At 37.2% G+C, this 18221-nt stretch overlaps 1 protein-coding gene across 1 annotated transcript; it reads right to left on the bottom strand.

The window, feature by feature from the left end:
- Positions 1-968: 968 nt before the first annotated feature.
- On the bottom strand, positions 969-17498 carry LOC102703017 (protein SUPPRESSOR OF QUENCHING 1, chloroplastic). Its single transcript, XM_015835376.2, has 28 exons — positions 17046-17498; positions 16132-16232; positions 15994-16050; positions 15823-15917; positions 15019-15118; positions 13578-13636; positions 12943-13070; positions 12511-12652; positions 12113-12200; positions 10696-10774; positions 10241-10301; positions 10047-10122; positions 9830-9940; positions 9114-9209; positions 8864-8986; positions 7392-7589; positions 7166-7267; positions 6742-6806; positions 6399-6492; positions 5392-5549; positions 5008-5057; positions 4807-4928; positions 4559-4666; positions 3551-3643; positions 3293-3329; positions 2701-2948; positions 2006-2155; positions 969-1325 (listed from the first exon to the last, which is right to left on the bottom strand). Exons 1-28 carry the CDS (start codon positions 17437-17439, stop codon positions 1152-1154), a joined length of 3309 nt encoding a protein of 1102 aa, XP_015690862.1. The 5' UTR covers positions 17440-17498; the 3' UTR covers positions 969-1151.
- Positions 17499-18221: the final 723 nt, after the last annotated feature.

Raw genomic sequence — 18221 nt, 5'->3', positions numbered from 1 at the left:
GTAGAGAAGAGGAAGATTATAGAGTGCCGGCATGGGCAGATCCAGATCATCAAATTAGGAGGGGCTAATTGCCTTCTTCCTCCTTTAGCCCCTACTCTTTATATTTTCTCTATTTTTCTTCCCTTCATCCTTTATATTTTTCATAGGGATCCAGCGGGTAAGAGGGCTTGAGCCCCCAGCACCCACGCTGGATCCGCCCTTGAGTGCCGGGTTTCATTACAAAAAAGATGATATCTCCTTCTCTCTCTGCTCACTATTACGCTCTCCAAGTCGGACATCCCAGCTGTCATGCGAGTACTTGGAGTTGGGCCGACGGTTACGCTTGGGCCGTCGAGTAGCCGAGTCCGTGTCTTCCTGGGCTTCATCTATAGTCGTGACAACCTGGTAATCTATCTTTACAACTTTAATCACATTTCAAAATCTTTTTTATACACATACATATAGTACATACGATACCATATATCCGAGTATTCCACGATATGCTCTTTTCTTCGTGCATTCCAAAGGGGGCCTAAATTTGTTGAGGCTGAAATGCCCTCCTCGTTTGATTAACACCAGCGCAACTCTTAGGTATCCTAAAGTTGGATTCCTAGGACTATTGTACTATTGGATGGAGAATTGAATTTCCCAGTGACACGTATACTCTCGCTAATCGTAGAACTGATCAAATGATCGATCATGTTTCCCATGTGCCAGATTAATCAGTACGATGATTGCGAAACCAATACGCGTATTTTCTCCAAAATAAAAGATTAAGCAGCAGAAATGCTCCTTTTTGGAACATATGCAGGCCACTATATTGCGATGCTGAAAGGCTGTAATCCAAGGTTACCCAATGTTTGGATAAATAAACAGAGTTCCATAGGATGACAAAGGGAATCAAAACTCGATACCGGAATTCCAATCAATCAATGATCTGGCAAAATACCAAACCATCAGTTGTGTTGTCACTCAACGGGGCGATACAGATATATATAACGAACGGATCTAGGGTAGAGGCAGCAAGTCATGCATAAATATATTACAGTATACACCATCCAAAGGCAGTTGGAGTTCTAGAACCCTCAAAAAAGGGCTTACCTTTGTGGCACTAAAGCCAAATTCACAATCAGAAAGGAACTAACAGTAATAAATAATCTTCCTAGATCTAACTATACCCTGCCGTTCCTTCCAGCGGCTATTAATGCACTACTTGAATTATCTCTTGGTACCACAGTATAGGAAAGAGTAATCTGAGCTGGACTGGATATTGCCTCTTCTCGAAATTTGACATCAAAAGCAACAGATTGGTAAAGACAAACTTCGTCTTCTTTACAGTAGTAAACCTAAATACCAGAACAGAACATACTTGTTAGATATATGATCCGAATTTCAGCCTTCAATATATTCGGATTAGTTCCCTATTAAGACAGTCTTTTCCTATTAGGACTATTAGAATTCTCCTTTATATATCTTTTGTAAGCTGCATGAGAATAGTACGACGGCACATGTCCTCACCCAAGAGCAGGTTGGCCGGATGATCTTATACTAGGGATCAACAAATCTGGTTTTTGTCAATTAGCGTGCCGGTTGGCAGGAGGTGCGGACAAGCAATGGAAAAGCAGTCCGGTGAAGTAGTCCGGCTCAATGTTCAGAGGATGTTGCAGATTGCTGGAGAAGCCCAACTTTGGGGGTCAGAATGGGGCCAAGTGCTTGGTGCTGCTGGCTGTAAATCAATCCTAGTACTAGAAGAGCAGTCTCTGGTCACTTTTTCTACTTTGGGTCTTTGGCGGAGGTGCATTTGTTATATATTGAGACTTGAGTGTACTTATATTTCTTCTGAATTCAGTAATACACTGCTTTTCTATAGTATTCAAAGGGAAAAAGAAAGTAGTCCAGTTTAACCAGTTTTGCCAAACTGTTTTTGTTTACCCATTACTTTTTATTTTTTCCAGTCTTAAGCCTATTATGGATTATCCAACAAGTTAAACAAAAGTGTTGCTTTAATATTAATATGTATTACTACCTTGCAGTTGATCCTTCCTGTTGTTGATGATGAAGATGTCCTTTTGTACTTGAGTGATGCCTGCCCCTCTGAATTTAGAAATCCATTAACTGGCTCTATTTCAACCGCATCAGCTGGCTCTATGTCCACATCAAATTTACTGCGAGCTTCCTGAATCTCAGAAAAAGAAAGTAGATTTAGTTTGATAAAAACAAGCAAGCACAACATCTAAATGAATCATACTGACAGCCATCTAAAACATTTTGCACTGAGGTGACATTGAGCCCACAAAACTCAATGATACCGAGAGTAATCACCATTCCACATTTCCACTACTGTAGTGTGGACAGATCAGTCATGTTTGTTAAGTTATTCTTCCCTTTCTCCTTAGAAAATTAAGCATGCTCAACAGAAAGAACATGGATTAATGAGTAGATTGCATGGAACTTTGATTGCATGAATGTTATGCCACACATTTCAAAGTAGGGTGAAAGCAACCGGAAAGACCTTATAGCATCAAAACGAAACAAAGAGGCCATAGTCCTGCGAGGGTGCAGTTAAAGAGTGCTGACAAACCATAAAACGGAGTAAAATTTATATTTAAAAAGGCAACATGCCATCACAGGCATAAATGACTAGAAAATCCCCAGAAGCAACTATAAAAGTCTAATAAATGATGAAAACATGATAGCTAAGATGAAATAATGGTTAAGGACCTTGGAGAAATGATAACCATCAGGGACTGATATTGCAAGAGAAAGATATCCTTCCATGGAAGAACCACCGTCAATGTTAATAACGTTTGTGTCTGCTGATAGACGTCGTCTTAGACGTCTCAATGCCTTTGGTTTTGGTGATGGTGGCTTCACTCCTATCAAATCTAGCGTGCGCACCTCAGCACCTTTCTCATTGAGATCTATATATCTGATTGTGCTATTGTTTGTATCTGCTACAAGAAGCTTTCCTACAAGATATCAGAAGAACAATAGTTGACATCATATATTCCATCTTGCAACACAACAATTATTATTTGCCTATTCTGTTATTGACCATGATTAATGTAAGTAGCTTACACACAAGTGAAGAAATAGACTTTAACGTAGGGTTGTTCATTAAAAAGTGCAAATAGTGAAATGTATAAAGAGATGAGCTTAGATAATTACAGCAAGGTTTTCCAACGAGGTATTATGTTCATCACCTAATCGTGTATTCAGAAATCTAACTCTGCGATACCAACTATTCTAGTTATTAACATCTCGTGCATCAGTTAATTTGAAGGCAAACAAGATGGGACATGGAAAAGATTACCTTCTCCAACTTCAACAAGTCCTGCTGGTTCAGATAGCTGCATCAAAAGATTCAAAACAATTAATGTCATAAAGCTGTTCCCTGAAGACACTCTATCAACCTTATGGACCATGTTAACCTTAGTCTATAGTTCTTGTAAGTTACCCGTCCCAAAATAAGTCCACTCTTCTTGTTCAAATTTCAAGAGTATAATTATTTTGGGACGGAGGTAGTATTAATTTATACAAAGGTAAAAGAACTTGTCAAGTTGTAGCTTACTTGAGCTGACAAGGCCGGACCATCTTTGTATCCTGCACGTCCTGTGCCAGCAATTGTCATAACTTTCCTTGTGACAGGATCTAACCTTTTTATCTGCGATGTCAGATGAGGACATGAGAAGCATTTGTACAACTTGCAGTAAAAGCAAGCTCAGTTGAAAAAGAAAGGGGGAAATAAGAACATGGATGACTGCACGAGCACAATTCACACCACAAAACTATGTAGGTTGCTTCCTTATGAATTGCATGATTCAGACTATTGTGTTTGGGGATTGCTGATATTGAATAATCTATTCAACCTACCTGAGTAGCCCATCGATTAATTTGATGAACTCAATTTGCATAAGTCGCTTCAGCTTGAAGTACATATACAACAGTATACAGAATGGCTTTGTGACCATTTGTTTATTAAACTAAATTTCCAATTATGCAAAGATGATATCTTCATTATTCATGAGTACATGAGTTCTCAACCACACAGCTAAAATGTTGTAAGGCCGTTCTGGATCCAGCTCCTAAAGTGACCCATGCCAGAACCAATTTACAGCTGTTTATAACCTGGCAGTTGTTTTACTCTAACTCCCATATTTAACTAGGCAGGAGTTATTAATTATCGAGGAATATCGCATTTCCATTTATTCTTCTAGTAACACTGTAAAAATACATTCTTCAAGACAGAAAGTAAATATCATGAACTCCGAACAAAGTTTTGAATTTTCTTTGCAGAAAATTTTACATACTACTCTCTCTGCTTTTCTTTAATTGATGTTATTGACTTTTGGATCTACGTTTGACCATTATTGTTATTCAAAAACTTTACATAATTATTACTTATTTTCTTATGATTTGATTTATTACTAAAGTAACTTTAAGCATGATTTATAATTTTGATATTTGCACAAAAAAATAAGATGAATGATCAAATATATATCCAAAAGTCAACGGTGTCAAATAAGAAAAACGACAGAGGGAGTAGATGGGTTACAGCAGTTAGATGGTGGTTGGTTACCTTGTGATTGTAAGAATCCGCAACATATATTTGATTATCACTAGCATAGACAACGCCTAATGGATGCTGAAGTAACACATCTGAGCCAGTCCCATCATGGTCTCCAAACTGCAGATGAATATATAAGGTCAACTTTGTACTTTAGATAAATTCAGAACCAAAAAAAAATCCGAGTTAAAATGTTCAGCATTTGCCATATTAGTGTTGAGAAAGGTGCAATCTCTTTCAGTATCAGGATGTATAAATACCCTAAACAAATTCTCTGCAATCATTGGATCTCCCCCAGCTAGAGATCTTGAGCCTCCAGACTTCAAATTAACAGCTCGAATGGAGCTGCTCTCACTGTCAGCAACAATTAACTCCTGCAATTCTGTGTCGATAGTACATGTGAGTCTGTGCTCTCTGCCATAAGAGCACAGCAACGAAAAGAAAAAATCAACCAGAAATACCAGGAGCTAACGAAATCCCTGATGGTTGTGCAAACGATGTCCTGGTGGAGCTGCAACATAAAAATTATTCTAAGAAATGGATCCAACAACATGCAAGCACAAGGTTCTGCGGGAACCGAAGTGTTGCCAACCGTAGCACATCAAGGGGTAAAGAACAGTTTCATGGTTCAAACTAGAAATATGGCTCTAATTCAATCTCTGTCGAAAATAGAATAAAACATAAATCATTCAACATGTCAACAAATATACAATAGATAACTATGAAACAATTTAGGACCAATCATGTAATGAATCAGATATGGCCACTTGTTGTTAAGCAATTGAATGTTACATTTTTTATAGGAGCAAAGGAAAAAACAAGGAAAATGCCACAAACATAATTACCTCGAGCCATTCAAATTTCTCTCGTAGCCATCACCACTGAGAACTTCTGTTACACCAGCCATTGTGTTGTGTTTCCAGATCTGGTGTTGACCAGCCATTGCGATATACAGAGTATCTTTTGAAGAATCATAGCAGACATCCCATGGTGAATTTAGAACCTAGACAAACACTTCAAGTCAAATTAACTGTTTTACATATTAAGTTTGAAATGATATTATCATTAATAGTAGTAATTAATCCAGAAATGCTGTACAGATGAGACAGCACTAATTATATTACCATTCATCTTTTCAATCATTGATTTGTCAGATCAACAAAATATAAACATCAGGATATCAAACTTGCATCAACCCACAGTTTATATAAGGGGTTGTATCATGTTTAAATGGCACAACAGTTGCAAACTCCCCTTTTACTAGGCCTAAGAGTTTCTCTCTTTTTTTTGAGAAAACAACTAGATGTTGGGTGCACATGCACTATTTTTCACAAGCTCAAAGGACTTTGTTATATATTTAAATGATATTATACTGTGAGATGTTCCAGAACAAATGAAACTATTGGTTTGTTTGTTTCCTTTGCTCAAATTGGTTTCGCTCAAAGAAAGGATCTAGTTGCTGAAAAGTAAGGCTGCACAAGGGTGAGAAAAAAATAATGCGGTACATAAATCCAAGACTATGTAGGTAGTCTGAAGGACTATATGTGCTCCTCACAGTTAAAATGAACTACTGACACTGCAAGATAGGACTTGAACCAACTGGTTTTCAGCTAACTATCTTGATTTCATCTTATGTGAGAATCAAGTGTTACAACTGAGTAGCAGCATGATCTCTGTTGCTTGATCATGGAATTCGACCAACATTCTGATTTCTCTTAAAACAACAAATAGCAATTTTTGCAACAAACATAGGGCTGCAGTGGCATCAGTATGGGGCTATAGACATGTAAATGAGCCTTGATTTCACCATTAAACTATAGTAGATGATACATAAAAGAACCATGGAGCATGCCTGATTAGTTCCTTGACCTCCTCCTTTGTAATCAGAACCTTTTGTTCCGTTTCCAGCTAGTGTTTTGACAGTCTCATTCACAAAATCAATCTCTCTGGATAAGAAAGGTGTCCATGTCAAGGAAAAAAAATAATTTGTTAAATAAGGAAATGATATGAGGACATAGTTAACCATATAAACTAATAAACTACGTAACCCGATGTATATATGAAAACTAATAAACTAGTTCATCATTCATAGCAAAGGATTAATTACTACTCTAAGCCGAAAGAAGATTGCCAACAAGTCTTGTGTATGTAAAAGGAAATGAAATAGCCTAACTGAAATCAGTGAAAGAACTCACCGCAGTGCATGGTTCTCAGTATCTGCGACATATAGGATATTCTTTTTGGCATTGTATGCGAGACCCTGTAATTGATAGAAAGTCTAGCATATAAAAGCACAACAAAAGGAAGTTCAATTCAAGGATGCACCTACACAGGACACTGACATTGGTGGCAAGTGATATGAGGCCATAAAAAATTAAAAAAAGAGTTCGATTCTTGGAGTTAAATTCTTTTGTTTCAAATAATCCACTTAAATAAGCAATGCATCTTCATAGCTTAGCCTCTGTCCAAGGAGATATCAGTTTATCTCACGCTGGCTGCAAGAATATGCAATGTTGCATCCTAGCTATCTACAACTACCAAAGTTCAAACGGTACTCCCAACATGTTGCTACAAATGCATAAATTTATCATAAGGACAAAACATAGTTATTTTCCTCACTTGAGGACGATTAAATGAGGCGGTATCAAATGAACCATCAAGTAGTCCTTCTTCAGAACTTCCAATTTGACATAAAAATTCTCCCTCCAGGTTGGTGACCACCTTAATCATGGAAACGAGAAAGAGTAAACAGCTATATCAGGCAAGAAGTAGATTTCATATATGTGAAGCAAATTAGCGTAGCCAATGAAATGCTATATTACTATGGAAAACAACGACCACTCACAATTCGGTTATGATTGCTGTCTGATATAAACAATCGATTGTTCAGTACATCTACTGCAAGTTTCCCAGGAAACTTAAGAGGTGAAGCTAGTAAACGATTATCCTTATCCTTCTCCAATGCCAAGGGAAGAGAATTATTTTTTAACAATTTCCTTTCTTCATAAAACTCAAGTGCTGCACCAACCACATCATCAAGGTCCTGGAGATAACATGAATAAGTAACATAGACAAGGCAATAAGACATTGTCATGATAACTAGCATGAAAATGGATGAGCAACTATGCTGGGAAAAAAACAAGAAGGTCCAGCACTCTTCTAAATGACCAGCAAAAGGAGGCTAATTCCAACATGGGCAACATCAGTGATAGTAGGAGTCGACCATGTTCAGGATAAGTAGAATCCAGTTGACATGAGATAATAGTCTGAATCACATTGAGTTTTTTTTATCAGGATAGAATCTTAGGGTTGATAAAGGATTAAGTACCTATAAAAGGATGTGTATAGCCCATTTTTAATTAGCAAGCAAGAAAAAATAAGAAAAGGTTTAGCTGTACGGTCTGACCTTGGTAATTATCATGATGTGAACTAAGGGTCTCAACATGAACCAAATTGACGTTTTATGTTCATCTGTTGGAATCAATCCCAGGAAAAAAAATAAAAGCAAAGAACCACTAACCATGTATTGTATTCATAAACTACAGTGTATTGTGCCATACATATATATGATTTGCAATGTAACAAAAAGTCACAACAAAAACTTCTCTTGAGAATGATTAGGTTTCAGACTCCTAGATGAGCACAGACATGCCAGGGATGTGTTTTCTCAATGCTTCATTTAAACACCAATAGTGAAGAAACCCTTTAGTTGGTGTGTTTTAATGAATGTTAGTACAATAAAGCTCTAAGATTAGCATAGTCGTCAACCGTCATCTGGTCTATACCAAGTTTGTTTGAGGGTTAGGGCAGGTACAACATATTTGTGGCATATACGAAAGAACACAGATATAGGAGATTACAAATATTAATTTGCCTGGTTCACTAATAAAATGAAATTAGCTTCAAACCCCAGGTAATTGCTTTGTAGATTACAATATGGCTATGCCAAAAGATTGTATTCAAACATGAAACTCTAATGGAGTAAGTAATAAATTATTCAATCTTATATCTAATTGTTACATGCTGTTATAATTGGGACTTACCAAAATAAGCGTTGTGGATTTTCCTCCTTGTGATTAATGTAGGAACTCTACCCTCAGTGAACATTGTGACTCCTTTTAGCATCATTTAAATTACGTAATATATATCATTTTGAAACTTTACTCCTAAAGTCCTAACTGAAGCCTAAACTCTTAAAATGCATCTAGTAGAATTGTTGCAGAATTATATGATGCAAACACAGAGATTTTATACATGAACATATGTTATAATATACAGTTAGGACTTGGTAATTCTTTTGAACAGAAATGTGTTAACCTTTCTGTGACCTTCACCAGATATCTGTGCTAAAACCTTTCCATTGGGAGCAATAACAACAAATGTAGGCCAAGAGTTCACCCCAAGTTCTCTCCACAAGTACATGTCCCCATCATTTACAACCTTAACAAAGATCACAGCTTATAAAAGTTAAGAACACCGTAAAAAAGCAGTAGAATGGATGCCAGTTAGAAGCACATGGATGGTGTTTTTATCTTTAACATTTCACAGGCTGTGAGAGCTTTATTACCGGATGAGTAATGTTGTAGCGTAGAACAGCGTTTCTGATGGCTTCAAGATCTTTTTCATTATCAAATTTGGCAGAGTGCACACCAATAACAGTGAACTGCACAGGACCAAGCAACTTTATGTGAATATCCATTATTACCTTCAAACGTACCAGTCTCATCATTGAGAGATAGTGTTGCAACAAAACTTCGTTTTATGATTTGATCGTGCAGTGTTACATATTTATATTTGAATTATGTTGCACAGCACACAGGCACCACGAGCAGATCCATCTAAATTCCAGAAAATATATATCCTCAATTTAGAATTTACCAATGTAAGAACTAAGAATATTGGATGAATACAAACATATGAGCTAATTAGGAGAGGATTCTGCTACCAACTTAACAAGTCGAATTTTTTATAGAAGTGAATTATAATATATTGTAAAGTTCACAGCTCAGGCCAGTACGATATTTGAAAGAGACTCAGTTTCAGGATTCCGAGTCACCATATGATCACCACAGAGAGTAGCTAGGGTAGAGGCCTAGAGGGAAATGACTAATCACAAATAAAATTAAGATAACTGATGTCAAATTTCACGGCACAGAAGCATCGCAATTCTAATATTTCAGAACTAATGTTAAGTAGCAAGCCTAGAAATCATTTGTAATTCAGCCTAAAGCTCTTGCAAGAAAATTAAACACAGTCCTGCATGCGAAGGAGGCAGAAACTCACAGGTTTATCTTTATACTTCTTCTCTATAAACTCCAGGTCTGGCAAGACATGCATGCAATTGATGCAGCAATAGGTCCAGAAATCCAATAGGATCACTCTTCCCCTTAAATCCTGGTGCATAAAAAAATTATGTACCCATGCTTTGAGTGATAATGCTAGCACTAGTACTGAAGCAAAGCTGCAGCTACTGAGAGTAACCTAAAATGAATTAAATTACTCTTCCAAACTGAAGTGGCGCTGTATTCAACCAGTCAAGCTTTCTTGGAAACCCAGGTACATATGTGGCAGAACCTCTGAGGAAACAAATTTAAAAGTACATTAGTGCTTCAGTAAAAATAAAATCCGCATCACTATGAAGCATATTCTAGCATTGCACCTTGAAAATTGAAGAATACTCAGTTAGCTACCTACCCAGTTTCAAAATCAGCTAAATACTTTTTAATTTGTTGAATCCTTGATGTGAGTGGTTTTCCTACAGAAACAACGCAGAGTGAGCAGTAGGCAACATTACAGATTGTGAAGTTTCAAGCTAAAGATGGGGGCCAATCTTCAAAAAGTGTTGGATCCAATATCTTCCAAGCTACTTTCAGCTGTCTATCTAGGTGCTGCCCAAAACCACTGCTAACATTGCCAAACAAATCTAGTCCGATGGGCTAAAATGAAGCCACCATATAATGCCTGATGGAATTTAAAAACATGCAACATCAAATCCTAAATAACATTCTATTAAAAAATCTTACCTAACATTCCATGGTCTTTTTTTAGCACAAATCAAATCAAATTGCTCACATTGACAGGTCAGCATTAATTGATAATTCAAATAATTCATAATGATGAACTTGTAAAACATAAATAGGCATTCTTACCTTCATTATTAGCAAATATCGAACTATCGCCACCTGTCAAATAATTAAACAGCCCTTTGGGAGATACAAACTGCATGGCCTGAATAAATAAAATAAAAACTCGGCAAACTGATTTCAACAAAATTGAATGCCCGAAATATTGGTGAACAAAAGAATTTACTAACATAAGGTGGACATTATGAGTATGAAACAAAAATTGCAAGTTATATTAAAATAAATTCAGAAATTGCTATGAGTTAATCCCTCTACCCCAAAATATAGCAACTTCTAGCATTCAAAGTTTGTCCATAAAATAACTTCTACACCTATATTCTCTTTTCAATCAATCACAAGCTTCCACAACACCTATACACTCTTTTCAACCAATCACAAGCTTCCACCACTAAATTTCCCCACCTACTGTCCCTTCTCAGCCAATCACAACCTCTCCCCCATTTAATTCCACCAACTTTCTTAATACCCACATAAATGTAGCACCGTGAAATATGGACCCTTGTATGGACCAGACCTTGGTAACGTGAAATATGGCACCATTAGGTTTCTTCAACTCATGCCATCACCCACTATGATAAGAATGTTTTTTTTTCTCAGAAAGTTCTTTCATTTGAGAACTACAAGCAGTTGGTATACCAGGCTCATACTATGGACAGTATACAAAAGACAATCATATGGGCCTGAGTAAAGTGGCTTAAGTGTAACGTTAAAACCAGGAATGGTGTGAACTGTGGTAGTACTAAATTCCAGTTAAGTCGCTAAAGGATGGTATAGGCTTATAGCTAGCATTCTAAGACTAAGGATGTGAAAGATCCTCACCTTGCATGCAGAGGTGCTATTATTTTGAATCAGTATCGCTGAAACACATTTGCAATCATTTATTTGGTAGTACTTACTCAACAAAATATTTAACCATTAAAGGTAAAAACAAAACTGAGGTTTTGTGAAATCAAAAATAAAACAGTAGAAATTCCACCATGTGCTAACAAGGCCTTCATTCTAAAGTACTCCCTCCATCCCAAAATATAGAGTACTTTATAACTTCCCAAATGGTTTAAAACTCACAGTTTTCTGCACAGATGAGACTTGTATTTACCTACTAGTACTCCAGGCTCAAGGTGCTAGAACTCAGATGATGATTAGGCTGTAACCTTACTATGTCCTACTAACCTCAAACCATATATTCGCAAATCATCAAATCACCTATTATTAGGCTGCTTGTACCTTTTGAAATGGACATTGCACATTAAAATCAAATTCTGCATAACTCTTCTTTTACCCTTTCAAATAAAGGGTGTGTAGCCCAGATGTGTAAAAGTTCAAAGGCATACAGCACATAACCATTTGCTCACGTATGCATCAAGGCGTCCAACTCAAGCAAAGAAGAAAACAGTGAAACAGCTTTGTAGTATAGCAATGGTACCTTCCAATTTCTGATTGTGTAGATAAGACAGGAAACAGCTATTCCAAGACTTCCATATCTTATTATGTCTCGACGAGAACCTAACAACCTGCAGAATTTCTTTTCTGGGTGTCAATCAACTACACATATAGTTATATACAGTCCAAACTACACAGTAATTCATGTATTAGGACACCATTGCATTTTCTTTCCTTCTTTTTTTTTTACCATGAGAAACACCATTATATACAGGAAAGAGAAATAATTCTTATGGTATTTCCTTCAACAACGAAATTTGAGTGTAAACAACAAGTTCCTAGAACCAGATTGGAATAAACTGGGAGTTTAGTACATGCAGGTAGCACAATAGCTAAGATGCTGTGCTATAGTTTGAAGCCCTTTTCAGAAACTGACCTTACCCTTCACGGGAATGATCATTCGAGCTTGGAGAATTTGTGCTCAGAGCAGATTCAGAATTAGTTGCTCCATTCAGAATCTCAGGTGAAGATTTGCCTAAGGAACTAATATTCTCAATATTTTCTGTTCGTTCATCTGCACCAACTTTTTATTAATCAGCACCAAGTACTCTAGTACAACCAATAGCAAATGTTTCTAACTCCAGCATCAAGGAGACAAAACAAGAAGATAAATAGTGTAATTTCAGCACTGACCAATTTAACTACTTAGAAAATTGAAAAAGTTCAACACAAATTCAAGGAAATGGGATATGTGCCTATTCAAGCCAATGAAACAAAAAAGAAAGGAATTTTGCACAAGATATTGGTTCTTTCCAGTTTCAAATACAGGAGATGCATTATTTTGTTGAAATAAAATTTGTTTGAACTACATACTGTGGTAAGCATTGGAACCACCATACAAAATATCTCTAATTGAAATATCTCCGATGTTCTTCCGTATGAGCGAGGGACTGGCTTGCTGTAATGCATCTTCCTCCAAAGTAGTTGTCACAGCAATACATCTGAAATATTTGTAAACAAAATAACTATTTAGCTAAAGCTCCTCCTCTTTTTACATATTTCTCAATTTAATCAAAATCAAAAGGGCTAACCTATTGTTCCTCGATTAAAAGGAAAAGAATAACACTATAACATTTCATTGAAAAGATATATTGCATGACACTTTTGAATTGCATGGTTTATTGAAAAGATATATTACATGACACTTTTGAACTACATGGTTTATTGCACAGATCAAATAATTGATTACTTACTGAACAGCTCATGGAATCTACTGGTACATAAACCAAAATAATACACTATACTATCGCCTCATGGGAGATATCAAGATGCTTAGAACTTAAATACTTGTATCATTGTCATGTCACTTTGGCCATATGCTACTAAATCTCATTTTCTGAGGAAGTCCATAAAAAAACTCTGATCAGAATCAACTAAAAGTATTCAAATCTGTGAAGTAGCCAAAACAAGAAAGACAATAAATACAAGGATAGCAATCCAGAACAGACCTCATTTCTGCAGCTTTTGCAGCTTGAACTCCAGCGAGTGCGTCTTCTATCACAATGCACTGGTACAACACCGCAAACTCATCACACCACCATTAAAAATGTCCAGAAAGAATGGAAGGAATGTATCAAGTAAAGTAGTAAAATTTTAAGACAAGCGGATCTAGTCACATCAATCATTAAAAATAAATACTACCTCACTCTCAAAATATGACTACCTTTGTAGTTAGCTGAACTATAAAGGTAGTAATATTTTGAGACGGAGGTAGTGTGTATTAGTTTATTGACATCCGAAATCATAAGATCGAGCAGGGAGCAGCTATAGGGGAACTAGTACAATTGTACAAGTGGTAGAACAGCACTCAACATCTACCACTTGACATTACATCTCACTCCTACATCTTCTGGCTTGTAACAACAAAAACACTGCAGCTACCACCAGGATTGACCATAAACATTATACATATAAGTCGGGAAAGAGCATATTTATTAGAAAAAGGTCGATTTTACTCCCTCGAACTATTTTGCCAGGAGCACTTGGCCCCCTAAACTATTTCTCAGATCATTTTACACCCCCAAACTATTGATAACGATTCACTTTACTTCCTAGCTGTATTTCTCTCTTTTGTTTCTCCCTATACAAGTTGTATTTTGCATTGAAATTTGGTATGATGATGATAGATGTATTACAACTTACGTCTCTTTTTTAGACTTTTTATCATTGTTTACATAGGTTGGAACCACCTAAGACAGATTTAAACATCGAAATTTTAAAGTTCAAGCAAAATTGTCATGAAAAGGATTGAAAATCTACGGCTCTACAAAACTGCAGTTTATACAAAGAGATACAAAAGGAGAAATGTTGTCAGGGAGTAAAGTGAACCATTTTGAATGGTTTAATGGGTTAAGTGATCCAATCAAATAGTTTGAGAGAATAGAATGAACTTTCTAATTATTATTGCCAGCAATGAGGCACTTTCTGATTATGCTCCAAGTGGCAATACAGGGGATAAGGCATCTCTTTCATATGTATGATAGTCTTCCATAGTATCAGAATAGCACTGCTCATCATAATCATAAATCATTCGGAAGCTATAAATACTGATAGCTAATTCAGATCAGAAAAAAAAAAGGAACACCAGAAATAAAATGAAAATCTAATCAAGCCTTCTTTTGTCATCTGTTTGGTTTAGTACGTATTTCTCCATTCCCCAAAAGGCTTTTTGTGAACTCTATCTTACATCATAAAGTGTTTGCAGCATTGAGGTTCAGATCAGAATGAAGATTTACCAGTATTGCTCAGTTGAACACAACATAGAACCAAAAGATAGGGTTTTTTTTTTCAAGAAGAAAGTAGATATTTTCCATAGCTAATGGATTAAGCAGCTCATCTTTTCATACATAAATTGGCTCTAGTATCCATAATAATTTGCAAGACAATTACCTCATCTGTATCAACATCTAAGTTTTTAGATGCTGCCAAGAAAATGTCTGGAGCAGGCTTCAAATTTTCAAATGCATCAGCAGAAACAATGGCATCGAATCTGAAATTTCCAAGAGCTACATCATAACTAAATAGCAAGTGGTTGATATATTAAGTTAGAGCGAAATTATATCTTCAGAACTATCATAAGTCAGTCACAATGGTGTTTGAAACGTATTTGGAAATTGCCAACATGGCACACTCTCTGGGACAGAATTATGTTTTAATTTCTTTCAGTTAAATGAGCTCTTCACTGATAAATAAAGGATGTCATGGAGATTCTCAAGCATAAGATTCCAAAGAACAATGGAACAAGATTTTTTTTATGTTCCATTGGAAGTATGGGGAGGTAAAAGAGAACTACTAGTATTAATTGGTACCTCTTGAAGTCTTGATACAAAAGCTCGTATCTTAAACCTAGTACAGTTCAATACCATAATAGCAACAAAATTTGTGGTTTCTTTGTTCTACTTTCCTAGATAATTTTCCTTGTCTCCAATAAATGTCACACGGAATTTTTTTTTCAAAGACAAACATGGGGCAAACTATATATGTTTTTTTGGTAAATATGTACCTGGTAATAGCATTGTAACAAGATTCTCCCAAAAAATATACAGAGCAGATGATAGACTATGGAAAATATTGAAAGAATGCAGAGTATGATATTTAAAATGCTATGAATAGCAAATAAAATCATGGAACACGTAAATAATGAAGTCATTAGTGAGCAATTGCTTGGAATGCAAAGGAACAAGAAACACCTACAGCGATATAGGCAAACCAGCTGCAGCCAGATTTGCATCAACCTTAATTCTATCAGCACTAGATGCAACAGCAACCTTTAAACCTGCATTTTTGCACTGTATTGACAGGAATGAGCCATTATTCACTTTAAAGTACTAAATGAGTACATACTTTAACTCAGGCACACAATACCTCCATTATGAGATCCAGAGCCCCAGGGAATCCAATGCCAGAATTTGGTTTTGCATACTACAGAGCAGAATATAATTCTAAAATGATGCCATCAAACTACAATGAGAATAAATGGGAGAGATGGTATGATAAACTAACCTTGTCAAGATATATCTCAAAAAAACGCTTCTTGGCACTTTCAGTGTTGAAATCTTTCACTCCTTTCACCCTCGCTACACCTCCAAGGAAATTGGCCTCACCTAAACCATAATTTTCAACATTCCAAACAAATTACAACCAACAAACTGAAAGTAGCTATATTTGTAGATGTTATCATGTTATAGAAATGCAACTATCTATATGGCAATATGCCTGACATCCAACAAGAGAGTAATAGCACTTCTGTTTAGACATAGCCTCAATAGTTCTCGACTTTCATGTTAAAAAAAAAAGGGGGGGGGGGGGGGGGGGGGGGGTTCTTGGCCCTTATCTGGTTGTAACTAAAAGTAGGAAAGTAGCATATCCTCACAAGCACTCTGATGCAACAATATATTCTATATGGGTGTCAGGAGCATTCTAATGTTAAAAAAAATGGTGGTTTTATATTACCATCTAATCAGCATAGAATTTAGCAATTACTACACTTGCCAAGAGATCGCAGCAATGGTGGGCCTGAGCATAAGGCATGCATATTAGCGCATTCACTTTTAAAAACATACAGTATCAGGGGATGTGAGCATGGATTCAAAACTGTTGTGGCAACTATTACACTGTCACTTACAGGTATTCCGATGCAATAATACATTTAGAGTTTGGCAGGTGGTGGAGATATGAAACCAACAGCGTCAAGGGAAGATCCCAGGAGCTATTATGACTACTGCTATGGCATAGGAAGCTAGCAATTGCTAATTACCGAATTACACGCGACTTGAACAGCCTAAGACCAAGTTTATCAGAAAGCATAGGATACTACGCTCACAAATCATGAACTATGAGCGACCGAGATAGTGAAAAAAAAACTCACGAGCTACATTATTGATTCCGAGTACCAGTTGGTTGCCGAGACGGTTTACCTGTGCCCATGAAAGGAACAAAGTCATCCACAGTAACGTCGACGCCCATCTCTGCGAACACGTCGACGCCCGCGCGGCGGGAGGGCTCCTCGCTGTTGCAGAGCACGCCGTCCATGTCAAAGAGCACGGCGGAGACCTTGCCCCAGGCCCCCGGCGCTACCTCCGTCCCCGACGAGGAGGACGCCGGGGCGGAGGCGGCTGCGACGTCGCGTCGCCCTCGACGAGGAAATCCCATTGTTGCTGCGGCGGCGGCGGCGGCGGAGGACGGTATTAGGGTTCTAGGGAGCAGGAGGAGAGGGAGAGGCCGCGGGGGTGGCACCGGGGAGGAGGGCGGGTAGTGCCGGGAGGCGAGGAGGCGGTGGAAGCTTCCTGGTCGCGCGAGGTGCCGCGCCATGGCGTCGCTGCCTGGCCGTGCGGCTGTCGGGCTTGGGGCTCGCGAGCTCGAGTACTCGAGTATTGTGTGGCGGTTAGCTGGGAACGGACGGACGGTTTATGTGCGGCGCACGAGTGGATGGACGCGGTGCGTTGCTGCGGCTCTGCTGGCCTGCGGCGGACACGTCTAGCCGTGTGGCCTTATCTTGGCTTGATCGACCCCAGTCACACAAAATGAATCACGAAATGAATTACTTGCGAAATTCAACATCGGTATGCCTATGGCACATTCATACGCTCGAGTACAGTATTAGCACATGTGTAAGAGGTGTAAATGATACACTACAAATTTACCAAAGTGTTGGTATCGTTTCTTGAAAGTAATATAGAAATTACATATTCTTGATTATTTCAAAAAATATAATATTAAAATGATATTGTTTCTGATTGTTTTCTCGTATCATGATTTTAATTAAGATATTGGTTTAACTTGACAAGACTGTATAAACGTTAGAATGTCATTTCGTATAATTCATCTGTTTTGTATAATGATTGATTTAGTTTGAGACCAAAATTGGTCTTATATTTACCAAACCAAACTTAACATGTATGCACTTGTATGATTAATTTATATGTAGCTTATACAAAAGTTCACCATAAAACTAATTTAACAAACAAAATAATTTATTACCATGCAAAATTCTTGTAACAACTCACATGATACTTTATTTGTGCTATAACAATCGGAGCAAACCAACAATCAGTAACAAACACAGATATTTAGACAGCAATTAGCTACCTGAT

The sequence above is a fragment of the Oryza brachyantha genome, chromosome 3, assembly GCF_000231095.2.
Source record: "Oryza brachyantha chromosome 3, ObraRS2, whole genome shotgun sequence".
Classification (NCBI taxonomy): Eukaryota; Viridiplantae; Streptophyta; class Magnoliopsida; order Poales; family Poaceae; genus Oryza; species Oryza brachyantha.
Note: the sequence above shows the minus strand (reverse complement) of the source record. Positions and strands in the feature narration are given on the sequence as shown.

Excerpts from the sequence above, each read along its gene's own strand:
- LOC102703017 (XM_015835376.2), bottom strand. The coding sequence starts at position 17,439 with ATGGCGCGGCACCTCGCGCGACCAGGAAGCTTCCACCGCCTCCTCGCC. Across the intron at positions 10,302-10,695 it reads GATATTTGCTAATAATGAAG|GAAAACCACTCACATCAAGG; the intron begins GTAAGAATGCCT and ends TTGTTTCTGTAG. Across the intron at positions 3,330-3,550 it reads GTCCGGCCTTGTCAGCTCAA|CTATCTGAACCAGCAGGACT; the intron begins GTAAGCTACAAC and ends CTTTTGATGCAG.